The sequence below is a fragment of the Notolepis coatsorum genome, assembly GCF_963971535.1.
Source record: "Notolepis coatsorum genome assembly, chromosome: 8".
NCBI lineage: Eukaryota > Metazoa > Chordata > Actinopteri > Aulopiformes > Paralepididae > Notolepis > Notolepis coatsorum.
This window is the reverse complement of record NC_140172.1, coordinates 35,155,495-35,175,185: the sequence shown is the minus strand read 5'-3', so window position 1 is coordinate 35,175,185 and position 19,691 is coordinate 35,155,495. Positions and strand designations below refer to the sequence as shown.

General features: G+C 42.4%; 1 protein-coding gene across 1 annotated transcript in view; it reads right to left on the bottom strand.

The window, feature by feature from the left end:
* The window catches only part of LOC311233750 (heat shock 70 kDa protein 4-like), a 44,992-nt gene extending 26,277 nt beyond the window's left edge, over positions 1–18,715 (bottom strand). Inside the window, exons 1-7 of the mRNA XM_084320757.1 lie at positions 18,392–18,715; positions 15,836–15,893; positions 11,798–11,935; positions 11,388–11,510; positions 10,135–10,234; positions 7,411–7,544; positions 4,994–5,238 (exon numbers count right to left, since the gene is read on the bottom strand). Of these exons, the coding sequence (XP_084176883.1) occupies positions 4,994–5,238; positions 7,411–7,544; positions 10,135–10,234; positions 11,388–11,510; positions 11,798–11,935; positions 15,836–15,893; positions 18,392–18,498 (905 nt within the window). The 5' untranslated portion in view covers positions 18,499–18,715. The remainder of the gene's footprint in view (positions 1–4,993; positions 5,239–7,410; positions 7,545–10,134; positions 10,235–11,387; positions 11,511–11,797; positions 11,936–15,835; positions 15,894–18,391) is intronic.
* Between the last annotated feature and the right edge of the window lie 976 nt (positions 18,716–19,691).

Below are 19,691 nucleotides of genomic sequence, written 5' to 3'. Positions count from 1 at the left end.
CTGATTATCGAATCTTCCTGAAATCAATGCTAGATTATCGTTATTATCCTTCCTCATGCACCCATGAAATGTGGTTTAGAGCGGCGCAGGGGGGCATAATCCCACGGGACAATGCATTGGTAACTTGTTTCAAATGACAATATATACCCCTGTGAATATTATTGTACGGATCGGAATACGGGTGTGCGCGTGGGAGCAAGCGCAAAGATATTACAGTGATATGCTGGTGCTCCCGACTGCGAGGGAGAGAGAGAGATAGAGAGGGAGAGAGAGAGACGGAGAGAGAGAGGGACACACGGAGGCATGGAGCACTTACACACAACTTGTGTAAACGCTCCGTGTGTGTGTTTGAGAGAAGACGGGTCCCTCTCTCTCTCTCTCCCTCCCTCTCTCTCGCAAAGAAATTAATAGCCAATAAATGTGAAGTTATCTTTGAACCTCTGTTGTCAAGCCTCGTCAATATAACCCCCCCCCCCCCCCCCTTTCCTCACTAATGAAACTGGTGCCGCGGAGTCACGTTAGAACGTTAGCTTAGCAGCTAACGTTAGCCCGTTGCTGCGCTAAAAGCAAGTCTCCTCTCAGCCTCCTTAGCCAAATTGAAATGCCAAAACTATATGGCAAGGTCTGTGAGCAAGTGGAGAAAAACTCCGTACAATTAAACACTATGCAACAACCACTGCAAACGTTGAGTGAATCGTCAAGTAGCGCTAACGTCATTGCTACCTTAGAGCTGCTCTAGTCTACCGGTCACAAGGTATAGTCAAAATCCATATCGTAGCACAAATTCATACCATTTATACCGTATACCGTTTATACCGTCCACCCCTACAACACAGTCCAACACAGACAGCTTCGATCGCGGGAGAAATAAATATCAGATCAACGCAAGCTTGGATATATAGTGTTCTTACCTGGTCTCTGATGTAATGCAAAAAAAATTATCCAATTATCTGATCGCCATTTGAAGTACTGGGCGCGGGAGTCCGTGCCACGTTATTCGGCATTTCATATGAACGAGGGGTGGGGGCAGCCTCGTAGATGTATGGTGGTGACCGGTTACCTCGCCGGAGTATTTAAACCCCGCCCACACGGCTCAGCTCGGCCCAGATAACAAACCACATCGTTTCTAATGGCGTGCAATAGCTGCCACAAGGCAGTAGGCGGTGGTATTGACCGCCTGCAATCTCAGAACAGTATGCACAAGGTGCCTCGATAAATTATGAATGGCAATAGCGAATAAAATAAATACTGTGAGAAAAACGTAGATCTACGTTAACCCATTCAGTGCCAACCACGAGTATAGTCGGGTTAACTCGCCATCGCTTCCATGCCAATCACGAGTATAGTCGGGTTTTAATAGTTATTTCTTTTATTAGCGATATCCATTCATTTTCATCCATCCAACCTGATGTTATCGTTGGAAATGGGTCTGAGCTCGCAAAAGGGCAAATACCGCCGCCTATCGTCTCCCGGATGGTATTGCACATCATTGGATTGGATTAAAAAAAAACTCCGGTCCGGGTTTCCCTTCTCGGGCATGCAGCTGGATACTATTGCAGCTTGGTCGAGTCAGGGGGGCAGCTTGGATTATGTGTTTTGGACTATAACGTTGGATCAATGGACGCGATCGATATTTGGAATGGCGATCAAGAATTGGATTAATCTTTTTGCATGACATCAGATGTGAGGTAAGGCCTTTATGTTACGAATCTTGGGGTAGTCAGATGTTCCTATCACTGCCATCGGAGCGTGTGTGTGTGTGTGTGTGTGTGTGTGTGTGTGTGTGTGTGAGGTTCGCACCGACCAAAGTACGGAGAAGCGATTTTTCAGACCCGCTTCTCTTCGTGCATGAGGACACGTATACTATCGATAATCTAGCGTTTATTTGAAAACGATTCATAAATCAAGCGACAAATGGCACGCTTTCTAAGGAAATACATTTAAGCTTGATTTGCTGGAGTTTATTGAGATGAGACAGAACTCCCTAGAAATATATTGATATTCATCACGGTATAAAATGGAAATGTATGTATGTATGAAAAAATGATCTGTTTCGTGCATGTTGACTGGAAGCAACTCATTGACGATCACTGTGTTATTTAGATCTATTGCTATTATATTTGATATGTCTTACGCACTTGCAAATAAGTCCTATTCTCCATTGGATATAGCGTTGGCACGGAAAGGGCCATCAGCAGAGGGCGCTGTTGGCCCGGAATGAGTTAACGGCACTCAACCGTCGGGCCACAGAAACGTAGCTCTACGTGAACGGCACCCAACGTGTTAAGAGGTTAACTGTAACAAAAAAATTATAGTTGATGGAAAATACACAAAAAACGGAAGCCATTGTTGAGGTGTTTATGGCACACCTTCCTCATTTAGCTCAGAATCAAACGCTGTAGCCAGAAGCGGATACATTATTTCAAGCTGATTGGGCGGTTTTTATTATTTAGATTTTTATGTAATTTGTGCTGCTGGTAAGTTCAAAATAGCCAAACAATGTTTAAATAAATACCATGTGTGCATAATTCAGGCTACAGTAGTGCATAATTAATCACTGACCAACACTATGCTTTACACATTCTGCGCCATTAACGAGTGAACTCGTTATTGGCCGCCAATCGTTGAGCGCCAACAACGAGTTAACTCGTTTTTATGATAGTTATTTCCTTTATTCGCTATTGGCATTCATAATTCATCCAGCAAGGCTCCGGGAGCCAGCTGGACTCTGTCTGATATATCAACGCCTCAATACCGCCGCCTGGTGGATTTCAGGCGAGTTGCACTCCACTCTAAACCGGATGTGGCGCTCTGTGCATCAGGAAAAAATTTCCGGCGGGGCTATCTTGTTATGTTGATCCAGACAAACACTCGAGTGCATTGGATCGCTTTCGAGACGCAAGAATCAATATGCTTTCGGCGGTTATTGCGTCATACAAACGGAAAATGGATCTAGCAGATCTAAATAAAATAATTGGAATATTTTTTCTCCAGACTCATCGGCCACAGGTAAGAGGAATCTAATGTTAATTCCAGCTCGATTGTCCATTTATTTCATTGCAATCCATCTGATCAACGTATGATGTCGTACTAAAGAAAGCTGTTACTGACAATCAAGGAATCATAAACACCCCCCCCCCCCCTTTCCTTCACGCATGATGTATACCGAGCATATGCATTTTAATTTTTTAATATAGCGTGTATAGGAACGAAACGCCAATCGATGATGTATAATATGCGTCAGGGCCTATAACTCGCGTTCTAGGAATTACTGCTCTACACTCTAAAAACATACTTATATTCACGACGGTACTAACACGACAATGTATGAATGGAAAAATATAACGTTCCCACATCCGGAACGATAGATACCCGATGTTGAATGGGCCATAGTAATGTCGATATAGCTATAATATTTAAAAAGTTATAGCCCTGCAAAGAAGGTGAGGGACTCCATAGGCTTACAGCACTGGCAGAGAGTGGTATAAAATGGGCAAACTGCGTAGCACAGAATGTATTAACACTTTGAATGCCCAAACCGAGTTTTCTCGGGTTTACCCACCGCGGGTTGAATGCCCATCGTTTTTTTTATTTGATTAGCGATCTGATTTCACATTTCATCAACCGAGTCTACCGTTGGTAATCCTGCCCCGCCAGGCGCTCAGATGTGAAAAAAGCGCCCCCTATTGTCTCCCAGATGGTAATTCACACTTTTGGATTGGATTCAATAAAAATGCATGGGGAAAAAAGACCCGGACTCCACATTTTACTTCTCACGCAAGCAACCGGGGCCGATCAGCTTCTTGCTAGACCATCAGAGCAGCGGGGATTATGTGTTTTACTGTATACGCGGTGGATCAATAAAAGGATCGATTTTTGGAATGGTCGATCAGGAATTGGAATAATCCATTTGGATACCATCTGATCTCAGGTAAGGAATCTATTTTACCAGTATTAGGATAATCAGACCTTTTTTCACAGAGATATAAGCTTTCCCCCTATGTGATATGGCTGTTTTGACTGTGCGAGTGATCAGGAAATAAGATAATCGATTTACAGCCTGCGGCACCAGCGTGCATATGTACACATATACTATCGATAATCTAGAGTTTATTTGAAAACGATTCATAAATAGCGCACCCGTATTCCGATCCGTACAATAATATTCACAGGGGTATATATTGTCATTTGAAACAAGTTACCAATGCATTGTCCCATGGGATTATGCCCCCCCGCGGCGAAATTAATTAGTATCCCCCTCAGTCTCTCTCCATCTCTCTCTGTGCCAGTCGCAGACTGTGTGGATGACTGTCACTCATAGGTGCTTATGGGCGGAGCCAGGCCAACACAGCCTGAAATCCAAAGTGAGAAAAATTTGGCTTTTGAGTACTTGATTAGAAATATAAAACAATGCATTTTTTTTTTTTAATAAAACCTTACAGATGTGTTCAATAGACTCACAGGAATTGTGTAAAGTTGCCCAAATAGTGCTAGGAATAGCAATGCATGTCCCCTTTAAAGATCCAGTACAATAATATGTTTAATTCAGTCATAAATTGCTTATTGTGGGACGTTAATGTCATCAGTAGAATAATTTTCTCAACTTCAGGTTTTGATTTATTACAAAGAGGGTGTTTTAAGTCACCCTCTCTGAGCACACCCAACTGAGAGTAGGTTGAGGGGCTGTGGCCTTCTGTTCACTAAACACAACCTGGAAACCCAAAGTAAATGTAGGACTCATCAGCAACTATGTGCAGTCAGCCTCGGATGAAAATCAACAAGGACAAAACTACCAAAATAAAGGAAGTATTCCTGCTAATTTGAAGCCATTCTCCCTTTTTTCACAGCCTAATGTTGGCAGGTATGGGATTCAAAATGATGTCCAATGAAAAGCTAACCTGCATGATCACATGGATTGATTTAGAAAGTCTGGTTTAATTTGTTTGTTTGGATTGCAGAATGTCAACCGACATCGGTTTCACACAAAACTCACCTGTTCAGTTTACCGGAAACATCAATATCATTCATGAAGCACTCGATGTTGAGTGGCAGGTCGGAGGCGTTGGCGCTCATCAACTTCTTCAGCTTCTCGCACTCTTGGTAGAGCCGGACCAGCGCCCGGGGCTTGGACCTGGCGTCCAGCTTGTACTTCTTACTAAACTCCTCACAGAAGTGGTTGACCAGGACCTCATCAAAGTCCTTTCCGCCAAGCTCAGAATCAAACGCCGTAGCCAGAAGCTGAGAAATTTTTTCAGACAAGTTGACAATGATTGTACTGCAAGGGGATAGATATAGGGATAGTGTAGTGAACCATTCATTAATTATACCATTATAATATATATATTAGTGCTGTCAATAGATTTAAAAAAAAAATTACCTAATTAATCTCACAATGTTCAACAAAACCATCAACATTGACTGAGCTCTTTCTTATATCCGCGGCGCTAAGATTGAAGATTTTTCACTCCATAGATTAATCTAGATTAATTTATTTTAATGCTTTAAATTATTTAAATTAATCTCCAAAGTTAAAGCTTTAATTTTGACAGCCCTAATATATATATATCATTATATCATCATTATCACATAACAATGGATATTATGGATTTACCCCGACCGCCACCACAGATTCTATGTGTGAATGCATTAACCTGAATAGCTTCATTTCTAATCTTTTCAAATTTGCGGTGCACATTCATGATCCCTAGAGGAAGAACCCTATTGATTCTGGTGACCTCATGACTTTTCCTCTAGTGCCACTAGCAGACCTAATGTTACACTTTCAAATGAGTTTATCTCCTTATCAGTTAGTCATACAGTCATGAAACTGATATCCAGAGATATGTATACTCATGGACCACAAATTAGCCACAAGGCCATATTATTTCCAAGTTCCCCCATTTTTGAATTTATTGAAACCCACTTTTTCCCTACTCCCTCTAGCCTGTTCACTTGATTCTGACTAAACTTGCTATGTGGAATATGAGGACTAAGATCCTTAAATGTGTCATTTAGATAATTGATAGGCCAAACCATGACCTCTAGATCAAACCAGATTTTGTGATTCAAAACAGGAAGTGATTTGTTACTTGTGAATTTCCACCAAACTTGACTAAATGTGAGGCCTGTGAAGTTATCTGGCCTCATTTACATTTTACATTTAGCTGACGCTTTTATCCAAAGCGACTTACAAGTTCTGTACGACAAGTCATCAGGAAGGGCACAACTCTATCAGCTGAGTAACAATGTTCATCAAAGTGTTGAGTGCTACAGTGTAGGTTAGTATATTAGGACAAGTGCATGACAGTAAGGTTGGTTAGGGTTAACGGAACGTAGACCAATCTCAGTCACTCTTATTGTCTGGGACCAAATTCGGCCACGCCCCATTTTGCACGACATCCAGGCTTTTTTTACCGTCAGCGTTTGGGAATTTCATGTCGACAGGAAGATGAAGTGAAATTATACTTATTTTAGAATATATATATCAAATTTCATGAGTATTCATCTATATTTAGTCATCTAAAGACTATTAGATATGAACCTATGTACCAGTAAAAAGTGGGAATCTCTAGAATGTGTTTTGGGCGACGGTGTTTACGGACGTGCGGGGGTAGCCTCTCAAGTAGACGATACACAACACTTTCTGTTGTCAGTAGATGGCAGCATTGGTTTAAAATTAAAAGGTGAAAATGTGAAAACTACAACATGAATCCAATTCCCAAGACCTTTAGCACAGGTCACAGGGATGCGTCTATTCTTTGACGCAATCTGAACAGCGTTAAACTATTAATGGGACCCGAGTACAGTGATCGAGAATGGTCACCTAATTATCTTAGCAAAAGTGCATCATTAGCATTATGTTTGTTGTCTAAACGGGAACATAATGGTACAATTTAAGATTTGAATGTTATCCGCATATAAAGGACAAATAAAACATCGTTAATTTGTAAGAAACCTCAATGAAAACGGCGCAGGGTAAGTTATATTCGCTATTGTTATGAAAATGTGATTGAATCCTATAAAAATGTGGACGCATTTGGTCACTGTGACGTTAGATTACAAAAATAATAATAAGTCAGATAATGGTTGAAGAAGTGCGTCTTTATAGCGCCACTCATGGCTCTATTGGATTAGGAGCATGTTCAAAAAGGTGAATTAAGAATTTGGGCCATTCAGGGATTCAATTGTCTTGTTTTAAAAAGCAGTTGTCAAATCCCCCCCCCCACACAATTATCTAACTCTGACTTGGTTAGTTGTTGAAGTTGTTAATTTTTTTAATATCTGCAAGTAATTCAAAGTCTTTGTCGAGTAACAACAGCCCACGTTATGCGGTTGGTCCAATCACTACGGACTTGCTTACGCAACAACTGACGTCAGGAAATCGGAAGGTCTTGTCAAGTGAAAACAAACCTTGAGCTTTCCCTTGTTGAAGGCACACACTGACACCTGGAATCCAGAGTGTCCCAGGTCTATAAACACCACGATCCTGGGCTTCTCTTCGGGGGCTGGCAGGTCCTGCTTGTAGATGCCATACGCCAGGGTCACTGCAGAAACAAATACATGGCCCTGCCTTAGTCTCTGCTTACTGTAGTGTTAAAGGTGCCATATTATGAAAAACAATATTTTTGTGCTTGTGTAGTACATACATGTGGGTCTCTGATGGGCCTAACACACAAACTGAAATAAGACAACCCAGTCAGGTTTTGCACACAGCTCGTATTCAGAAACTGTGCCTTTAAATTAGTCGTTTGGACTTCCGTCTTTATGTGATGTCACACCAAAACGCTTGTTGCCACTAGCCTACCTTAACACATTGACTGCCAGACCCGAGATATCTCGGGTTAACTCGCCATGCGTTGGGCGCCAGACCCGAGATATCTCAGGTTTTGGTCGTTTTTTCTTTTATTCGATATTGTTATTCATTATTCATCCACTGACCTCGGTGTTACCATAGGAAATTATTCTGAGATCGCCAAAGTGCAATACCGACCGCATCCTGCTAGGTGGCAGTGTTGCCCACCCTTTGAAACCTTATATCTCATTGTGTGTTACACTTAGTCTAGCGGTTCACCCGATCACATTGAAACGCGTCCAATGACCCTCCATGCATGTGTGTGCCGGATTATGTCGAGGACACGATGGACACCAATACTGGAAATCGCGATCAGACAATTGGAATATTCTTTTTGGAATACCCCCGATCAAAGGTAAGGACTATCGGACGACAATTCCAGCTTGATCGTACAATGTTTTCATATCGATCCAGCTGATCAGCGTGTGTGGTGTTCAAAACGAATGCCGTTAGTGGCCATCAGAGCTCTTTTTTGCATGTTCGACGGAAGAAAGTCACTGTCAAATGACCATAGTATTGTCTCCATAGCTATAATATAGAATATAGATATAGCTCTCCAAACATAGTGACGCACAGTGAAGATATGCTATGGAAACCTGGCGCATTAGCTACAAGGATAAGGCTAATGGCCAGCGCCCAATGTGTTAATACTCCAGGAGGCCTATTCTTTAATCCCAGCCGAAGAGTGCTGCAGAGTGCTTCCGCGTTTTCCCTGATTGGCCGCGACACGCCCCGCGGCAGCGGCAGAGCTTGCGGCATTATGTAGCCGTAATCCCAGCTGTTTTTCCATCGACGCTTAGCTCAACTGGTACGCCGCCGTGCTGTGGAGCCTGCGGTGCGGTTGGTCACAAGTTCGAATCACTTCAATTTTTTTTTTTTTACGTTTATCATCTCTCGCTATAAACGTGCATTCTTTCGCTGGTTAAGTTTAGGCATTCTTTCGGAGTTGGTTAGGGTTAAGTTAAGATTAGGGTTAAGGTTAGGCATTATTTCGGAGTTGGTTAAGGTTAGGGTTAAGTTAAGGTTAGGGTTAAGGTTAGGCATTCTTTCGGAGTTGGTTAAGGTTAGGGTTAGGCATTATTTCGGAGTTGGTTAAGGTTAGGGTTTGTCGCAGAGAATGCCTGTCTGTCTTTCTTGACGTGGAGGATGCAGCCTATTTCCGCACTGCCGCTCTCTCGCGCTGCCGCAGTCACATGGGTGTCATGGCCTATCAGAGAAACGCGACGCACTCTTCGGCTGGGATTAATATAGACGCCTCCAGGAGAGGTGTTTTGGGCGAAGAGCTAGGCTAGCTGGTCCGTATCCGCTTCCATTAATTTGTGCTAAGCTAGGCTAGCTTGCAGCCGGATAGCCTTCTACTGAAGGCAGAGAGCGGATATTGGTGTCCATCTTCTTGTCCGATTCTGAAGACGGCAAGCACATTTCCCATAATGTTGGCGGCGTGTTCCTTTAACTTCTCGACTGTATTTGAAGATTTTGGTCCACGTTCAATAGGATGTAGATCTTTATGCCATGATGATTAAAAATGTTTTGTTCTAACAGTCTTAAAACTTAAATTGTATTAATTCATAAGAACATGATGGGAGGTTAACTGCCCAAAGCTGTTTAGACACAACGCTCACCCCAGTAGAAGCATCTGCCAACATTCAGTTTATTTTAATTCAGTCCCAATTATAATGGTGCATTTTTATATACAATTTTGTTCCTCACATTTGACCCATTCACTCACACATTCACTCACCGACAGCAGAGGCAACCATGGAAGGTGCCAACCTGCTCATTGGGAGCAATTAGGGGTTAAGTGTCTTGCTCAAGGACATTACCAGACGACCCAGATTCCCACACAAACTTAGAAGACTGGGGTGGAAACTGCATATCCAAGCTTTTCTAAAGAGGTTTCTCCACACTGTACCAGCATTTAGAAAATGCGAGCATGGCAACTTTGTAATTCATTAGTTCTGTGACTCAACCTAATGTCTAGAGCTGGTGTTTACCTAACTGACGGGATATAATTCAATGTCAAGTCAAGACGTATCCTGTGCTCCAATCAAGAGGTTTTACACCCCATGGGTGCATCAGATATCTCCAAAAAGCAAATCAAAATTGACCCGTCTCAAACCCTGCCCTCTTTTCTTGATCATCCAACCACAACTCCAAGGGAAGCAACAGTTGTGATTGGAGGATTTGAGGTTGTATTTCAAACACCCATTACACATGCAGACCTGGTAAAATAAAGGTAAAATAAATGGATAGATATTAGGTCCACAAGTGTTGCCATTTACCAGCTGTGGTCTCATTCATGAGTCGTAGACAATTGAGGCCTGCGATTTGAGCTGCATCTATGACAGACCTCCTCTCTGTGTCGGTGAAGTAGCTGGGAACCTGGGAGGCAAAAACACAACACATTTTTCTGTTGTTCTACATTTCCTACCTCGTACCTTTGCAAATGTCCATTTTCACAGTTTTCTTTGCTACCGTCCAAAGTGTTAATTTTTTACTTGTGGATGATTTGTTCAACTGCTAACAATGCATGAATTGGCTGTCTGACAAGACATCTGGATAACATTACCGTGTTCACTTACTTGGTGAAGCCAAACTAAAACATTGACAAAGCTCAGGAGCTACATATAGACATTGGCTTCCACTAATAATAACGTCTTATCCACGAGACATCTCTGAATCTGATGGTGATGGTAACTGTGAAATTAGGGGTGAGTCAGGGTAACAGTTTATCTTTGTCATGCCTGTGAGGTTACATACAATGTGCCCTTGGAAAGCACTTCGATTCCAAACGGCCCGACAGTGCCAGCTGTTCACGAACACAAGATGGCTGGTCACAGAGTATACTTTCACACTAGATGGTGATGCTGCTCTCTTTCCACTGAACCACAGAGAGCCACGTAATGTGCTTAAGGAAATTAAGTGGTGAGCCACATGTCTCTGAAGAACAACTAATGTTAACAGTGCAACTTGGAAGCAGGATATGAGAGAGGCAGAGTTTACACTAGTTATATCACAGCAGTTTATCTAAATCTTTATTTATAAAATTTTTAGATCCGATCATAAAGATTGCACTGCTGTGTGTTCACTAGGGATGGGCGTGAGTAATCGATTACTTGTAGCTATGAGAAATTATAAATTTTTATAAAAAAATTGTTTTTTTAACATATTTTTTCACATGTATGTGTAAGATTATAACTGTTTGTTGGTTTCCTTAAACATATATACGTGAATGAACAAAGATAAGTAAAAAAAATTACAAAAAAAATTCTAATATATATATATATTTTTTAAGTAAAAAAAACGTTTTGAGTAATACACGATCAATCGAGTATAGCACGCGATCAATCGATCTGGATTTCTCATCCCTAGTGTTCACGTGTTGAAAAGTCAAGAATTCAAAGTGTTCATTATTTACTCATCTTCGATTTATCTTGCAATTACCCTTATCTTGTACAACCCCCCCCCCCCCCCCCCCCCCCTGATGAGAGACCCGTCAAACGGAGTGGAAGAAGTGTCTGTAGGAAATGCTTACAGAGATGACACAGTCGCCCACGGGTTTCTTGAGTGCACTCTCAGCAGTCTCTTTGAGTTTGGTCAGCAGCATACCGCTGACCTGTTCAATGCTGAACACTTTCTCCTCCTCCATGTACATCACCTGGTGTTGAGAAGAGAAGAAGAGGTCGGTGAACAACGTTTTGTAGCAGAAAGATGTGCTTGTTGTAACGAACCACCGTTGCCAACCTTGAGGCCAGGTCAGATCCCCATGTGTGCCCCTGAATATGAAAAAGATGGTTCAATCTATGGCATGGCATTGGATAGAGTCAAGCTCACAAGCCCCGTTTCATGTCATAGCATATTTCTGCCACAATTTTCTCTTTTCCTATTGTATAGTGTGTAGTATCTGATAATGTAGAAAAGGGAAAGTGTTATCGTTGATCTTACTTTTATACCAGTGGCCCCGGAGGGCATCGGTGCCAGGTCATAGACCAAGCCGGACTTGGCTGCCTGGATGTAGGGGTCAGAGAACGCCCTTCCATGAAAGCGCTTGAAGCCCTGCACAGTGTTACAGTTGGTCACCACCTGGCAAGGAGGAACGAGGAAGAGAGGAGGGGTGAAGAATGAGGAACGCGAACATCACTGAACACTAACCCGTTCAATAGCATGGCATGTTGTTTTTAGATTTGGTAGCCTAACCCCTGAAACAGAGTGGAAGCTAAATGGAGGCGGACGCTGAACAGCACTCGACTCCACACCGGGGACACATTGCTCCACCCAAAGAGGTGTGGCACATCAGACACACACGTCTCCACCCAAAGAGGTGTGGCACATCAGACACACACGTCTCCACCCAAAGAGGTGTGGCACATCAGACATGCACAGCTCCACCCAAAGAGGTGTAGCACATCAGACATGCACAGCTCCACCCAAAGAGGTGTGGCACATCAGACACACACGTCTCCACCCAAAGAGGTGTGGCACATCAGACATGCACAGCTCCACCCAAAGAGGTGTAGCACATCAGACCTGCACAGCTCCACCCAAAGAGGTGTGGCACATCAGACATGCACAGCTCCACCCAGAGAGGTGCAGCACATCAGACATGCACAGCTCCACCCAAAGAGGTGTGGCACATCAGACATGCACGTCTCCACCCGAAGAGGTGCAGCACATCAGACCTGCACGGCTCCACCCACAGAGGTGCAGCACATCAGACATGCACAGCTCCACCCGAAGAGGTGTAGCACATCAGACCTGCACGTCTCCACCCAAAGAGGTGTGGCACATCAGACATGCACGTCTCCACCCACAGAGGTGTGGCACATCAGACACGCACAGCTCCACCCACAGAGGTGCAGCACATCAGACATGCACGTCTCCACCCACAGAGGTGTGGCACATCAGACATGCACGTCTCCACCCAAAGAGGTGCGGCACATCAGACATGCACGTCTCCACCCAAAGAGGTGCGGCACATCAGACATGCACGTCTCCACCCAAAGAGGTGTGGCACATCAGACATGCACGGCTCGTGTGTGTATGTGCGTTCATGTCCCAGAGCTCCACCCACAGAGGTCAGAGGAGTTTGATAGTATTTACTGAGGATGGCCAGATAATGTTGATATTTACACATAACAAATATAATTAGGGATGTCCCGATCCGATCACGTGATCGGGGCCGATACGTGATTTTCCGAAGATCGGAATCGAAAAAAGAAAAAAAAATCTGCATTTTTTTTTTTTATTCAACAAACATGACCATGGTCACGTCTTAAACTCATACTGAGGCCTTAGTTTTGGTTTTAAATAGCATATTATCATTCATTTATTTATTGTCACACAGAGCAGAAGAATTTTGCCAAAACAAACCAAGGAAGCTAAATGGAGGCGACCAGCCACACTCAGACCCAAATTAATTTTTTTATTTTTTTTAATCCCAATTTCTCACATTACATTCACCCTTAATGTTGACGTTATCCAGGTGAAAAGTTTACTTCATAAATCATTTGATGTATAATTAAATCAAAGGAAAGGTCTGCCGTTCTGCAGCTGGATACTATTGGTTTGTTTTGGCAAAATTCTTCTGCTCTGTGTGACAATAAATAAATGAATGAATATGCAATTTAAAAACAAAACTAAGGCCTCAGTATGAGTTTAAGACGTGACCATGGTCATGTTTGTTGAATAAAAAAATAAAAGTTAAAAATAAAAAATGAAATAATTTTTTTTTGATGGATCGGGAAATATCGGTATCGGTAGATACTCAAAATCACATGATCGGGAGCAAAAAAACGTGATCAGGACATCCCTAAATATAATACATAATAAATGTATACATGATCATGCAACATAAAACAATTGTTGTAGGAACGGTTTGGGAGAAAGGTAGGGAGGGGTTTTAGGTTGTGAGTTCCAAATTTTTTTAACGTAAGTTATTTCAAGTTTCTATGACATTAATAGGACATTTTAAAGCTCAATATATCAAAATGTGGCACTTTACAGTGAACAGGAGGACTATTTGTATTAAAAACAATAGATTGTTTTTCATTTAAATGTCTGGAAGAGCTCAAAAATCTAAATGTAAAATTATATTTTCGTTTCCCTTTTCTTTTTCTTTTGATCTACTTTTTCTCCCCATTTTCTATTTTTCTCCCATCCCCAATTTTGTATTGTCCAATTCTACCCTCCCCTGTCTCGAACGTTGTTAGGCCATGCCTCCCACTGGTCGGCTGCAATGTGGACGAAGCCTTACATCACGTGTCCCGTCCGGTACACGAGGAGGCAGCCGTCGCATCTTTTCACCTGCACAGCGCAATCTCTCAGCGGCGAGGGTCTGCGTGGGAGGGACACGCCGCCCCCGTTGCTTCCTGATTCTGCTGTACAGGCGCACCAACCGACCTGTAGGAGTCGCTGTCCACAACGTCCGATCCCCACCCACCAGCTTCCCACCCCCTAATACTGCCAATTGTATTAGTATGAACGACCAGCCAAGCTGGTAGCAACGCCGAAAGCTGGGCTCGAACCCAGCATATCCTGCGTTAGTGGCGAGCGCCTTGCCCACTGCGCCACTTAGCCGCCCTTCGTTTCCTTTTTTTGAGTAGATATAAATGTTACCGATTGTGTTAAATGGGCATATGATATCATCTCATATCGATCGCAGGCACCTGAATCTAATCTTATCGTGGCAGACTTAGATTAGATTCTTTAATGACCACACAGCCAGGCTGGTGGAATTTCTTTTCAGTGCATTAGTCAATAGTCATGCATAGTTGTCCAAAGAACCGATATTGTATCGTATCGTGATGAAACTGGTGATTCCCACCCCTACCCACTGGACTCGTGTAGGTGTAGCACACTGGAGCCACAGATGAGTAGGGATTTATCGATAAGATTCCATTATCGATTCTGCTTATCGGTCCGATTCTTTATCGATTCCCTTATCGATTCCTGATACATTTATAGTTTTAATAAATACATTGGAAATGCAACAGAACTAAGCTGGTTAGAAAAACAACATGCAACTTGACATTTCTGATTGTCATTTATCATTTATTGTTGAGCCCCCATGTCAGAAAAATACAAAAACTGTAAAAAAATTATTAACTACACACTTAAATAAAATTATGTATTTGAGAACTAATTTAATCTATTGAACTGTAGTTGCATTCAACAGGTCGTTATTGCTAAAGAGAATTTGTTAGCAATAACCTACCTGTATAAATAAAGGCCAGCTCAGTGTTCTCTGTCTCTCTCTGCAATGAGCATGGCTATTTAGCTAGCTAGCGGTTAACGTTACCATGTAAATGAATGACTAGGATGCAAAGCACTTTCAGTTTTCACTGCACACACAAAACGGTCGCAATATCGAACCCTTTAGGTTTTCCTAGTCAAGGAATCAAATGGTCTGCTATGGCTGCATGCGTGGCGCTAACGTTGTTTTTAAATGTGCAACTGTCGGAAAAACATGGCATCAATAAGAGGAATCGATAGTCACAGAGGCATGCGATTCCAGGAATCGGACAATTAGGAACCGGTTCCCAATCGATTCCTATTCTCGATTCCAATCGCTACAGATGAGTAGCACATCGGACATGTACGGCTCGCGGAGGGGTAGCACATCGGACATGTATAGCACGGGGAGGGGTAAGCACACTGGGGCACGTACAAGTCGGGAAGGGGTAGCAGACTGGACACGTAAGGCTCGTAGAGGGGTAGCAATCGAGGCTATTTTCAGCATGCTGGACCTGGACTCCATAGGACTACAGAAGGAGACTCCAGAATACATGCAGAAACATGCCCGTCTGTCAAACCGGGTCTGTTTGCCCCGGCTCCAACTTGTACTGTATGCCTCTCTCTCTCACTTCAACACGCTCTGCTCCCACTTCCCATCCGTTTCAGGGCAGGGATAAATATCTTCTACTTTATGACTAAGAGAAGAAAGGTGGTGACAATAGAGAGGAGAGGGTGATTGGATGATTGTACCTGGTTTTTTGCTGCTGCTCCTATTGCCCGATTTCGTGGTCCAAATGCGACGAATGATCTGGAAGACACCAAATATAAACACCACTAAAACCATAAAGCCACCACAACCATACAAGTCATCTTCTATTAATAAAAAAAAATGTAATCCAATATTGTTAATTAAAAGGATATGGTCGTGTAATTGAATTTATTTTCCTATCGTCAATATAACCTATGAAAAGACCAAAACCTACTTTACTATCTACCTTGACTAATAATCAGGGTCCATCCAGCCAACACCAGATAGCTCATAATATCCCAGAAGTCATAGAATTCCATTGTTGTCTAAAACCTGTTGCAGCAGTCAGAGACCCATGCCGTTTGTTTTGGTTAGTAATAATTCATCGTTGTGATGAACACAGAAATCATCGTTTTTCCAGACACTACTTCATGAAGTGACAGCAATGGCCTCAGAAGTAGTTCCAGGTCAAGCAGACCCAAGCTGATGACTGTCACACTTCATAAAGTAATTCTGGGAAAGATGATGATGCTCGTGTTTATCACAATGATGAATTATACTAGCCCCAAAAAAAACTGGACAACAATAGAGTTGTATGAGCTATGATCAGGTGTTGACTGGGAGGACCATACTTAGGTTATGTAGAAGAAATGCGTTGTTGGTTTTTAAATCAAATTTCAGAATTGTATTCTTAAATTAAACTGTTCACAACACAGTCTGTGGATTGTCTTGAGTAACCCAGGTCATGACTTCTGGAAAGAGACGTCACTGTTGTATCTTCTTGGTGCTTTGAGTGCCACAACCCCAGTGCCGCTCAGCTCCATATTGTATTGGAATGACAGCAGATATCTACGGCACATATCTCAAAAACTCTGCAAATCATGACAAAACCATACGGATGGTTTAGATAGCAGTCCGGGGATAGAAAGGGGGAAAATATTGTTCCTTTGGGGAATTTTGGGTGAACTGCCCCTTTAAAAACCAGAGAGATGGTATGCTATAATAAAAATGTAAACCACATTCTTGTGTACGAGACCAAGATTAGCAGGACTCCGTGCAGGTTGGCAAAGCTGCTTGAATTGCTATGCCAAATCTACACGGGTCCGTGGGTTTGTAGTTCATTCACGCCTGTCATCATCATCCCTACCACACACAGATGTCAAGAGTTAACAGTCACTGTGTGTCGACACACGTGTGTGCAGTTGGTGATGTCAAAGAGAGGTCAGAGACATGTTTGTACGGACATTTGACAACAGAGTTGCTGATCTGCAGAATGTTCCACACCTTTCTAACATCCCGTCAATAAATGTAAATGAAGAAATTAATGAAATAAATAAATACACCCTGTTTTTTTCACAAAGCTAGTAAAGGGAAAAACAGCCTGCAACACAACTTTAAGATTAGGCCCTTTATTCAAGGAAGATGTGGGCTAAGTTACTTTGTTAGTTGTTACACTGACTACTTTTAAGCATCAACATTATGCTGTCATGGGCATGTTTTCATAACTTGCCAGCAATGCTAAAAATCTAACGTCCATGTTTTGCAATATACTAGTATAGTGTTATTGAAAGCCCAATCAATGTGAACAAATGCAAAATGTCTCTGGCTTGCCAAGCTACAATGAACTCATCTCTCTCCAAGGAAGTTGTAACAGTAATACACAAGACCCTCTTCTTGGGACCAAGTAAGGTTTCGTCGATAATCCAATGTACAGTTACCCCACCCCACCTCCTCCAATGTACAGTTTCTTCGTCAAATGTATATACTCTCTTTTTTAGACTCTTTTTGTATCACAAACAGTACTGTATTTGTAAATCTGGTAGGTCATAAATGTATAGATCATGTAGCAGTACTGTCTATCTGTATGTCATGTATGTCATGTATGTTATGATGAATTGAAAATGGGGGACCCTGATGTAAACAAGATGAAAGTCTTTCTCTGGTCTGCATCCCCTTAACAATTGTGTGTATTGCGTCGTACTGTATTGTACCCATTCTGCAATCTGTAAATACAAATTTCAATCAATCAAAACAGCAAAATTGCTAGAATATTCCAACTAGTGATTGGCTGACGTCGTCATAGTGGCTGCCATGACGCAAGAGGTGCAGGTTTCGCCACACCGGGTGGTGCCGGTGGGCCAGAGCGGGCGGTGCTCTGCTTCCAGATGGTTGCACATCACTGGAAGAGGCACGATGATGCACCGGGCAACTAGGCGAGCAAAGCAAACCCGCTCCAACAGTCAGTCAGTACAGTACAGTCATTAGCGTAGCTAACGTTAGCATCCTAGCTTATATTTTTTTAGTACATCATGTGTGAATTAACAACGTTAGAGGAGGCGAAATCCAATCACGGTGACCGTTTCAAGTTCACTTCGTCAAATGTCATCAGTGTCAACAACTAGAAATTAATGTATCAATACATTCTTAACACTAGATACACGTTAACGTTAGCTAGCTTCACAGAACACGGGTAGTTGTGCGAAATGTTGCAACGTTTTCCCATCTTTACAAGCCAAACTTGTTGTTATTAAATGGGACTAAATGTTGTCGTTACTCACGGTGTGGACCGGTCGCTGTACTCGTTGGCCACGGTCTCGATGCCCCCGGCCCGGGCCACAGCCACATAGCAGCTCTGGAAGCCCAGGTCGAACCCCACCACTGACATCTTCTTATCGCAATACTAACGTCTTCTCTAACTGGGATGCGATACAGAACTACTCACTAAAGAAAAGAATAAACGTAAAGTTTGAACGGGTATCACGGTCGTCCGTTGGATTAACTGAAACCAATGGCGATCGCGTGGGTTATTATTATGCTACTTATATTCATCATAATCCGACAGCAGTGTTCACCGGTGTCTCGGCGCTGCTGCTGTGTGGCTCGGCGAGTTCACGCCTCAAACATCGCGAGAACCACCGCACGGTTCTAGAGAACTCTCGACCTTTCCACAACCATGTGGATTGTTGTTCTCCAATAGTAGAGGAGGTGGTTTTGATTGATTGATTGATTGGACATTTTATTAACAGATTGCAGAATGGGTACACTACAGTACAGCTCAATACACACAATTGCAGACCAGAGAAAGACTTTCGTCTTGTTTACATCAGGGTCCCCCATTTATTATTAATCATAACATATATGACACGATACACGACATACAGATAGACAGTAGTAGGCCTACTCTGCTACATGATCTATACATTTATGACATACCAGATTTACAAATACAGTACTGTTTGTGATACAAAAAGAGTCTAAAAAGGAGAGTATATACATTTGACATAGAAACTGTACATTGGAGGGGGGGGGGGTAGACAGGGTGGGGGAAACTGTGCAACTGTACAAGAAAAACTGTACATTGGAATATCGACAAAACCTTACTTGGTCCCAAGAAGAGGGTCTCGTGTATTATTGGGTCAGGACATTTACTGTACATTTACAGGGGCCAGTTTCGAATTGCAGTCTCCCTGTCGGTTACTGTACACATGTATGCGAATACAGATAATTGATTACAATATTCATTAAATATAGTCACCCATGGAACAAAGTCCATATGAAAAAAAGTGTTGACAATACATCATTTATCAATGAAAATAGAAGAATAATGGTATTCAATTTGATAATATGATTGTGTCATAAACGGCTAACATCTAGAAGAGTCAAAAGCTAGAGCAGTCACTTGCATCAGTAGCAAGGGGATCCATATTGTTGATCAGGGAAAAGTATCAGGACATAACCACCATCTTTTTGTTATGGTTTGTAACCGACCCCAATCGCACAACACAAGACAGGTATGATGGTTTGCCAAGAAACAGATATTTATTGAAACACAGGGAAAAACAGGGAAAAGGGCACTGT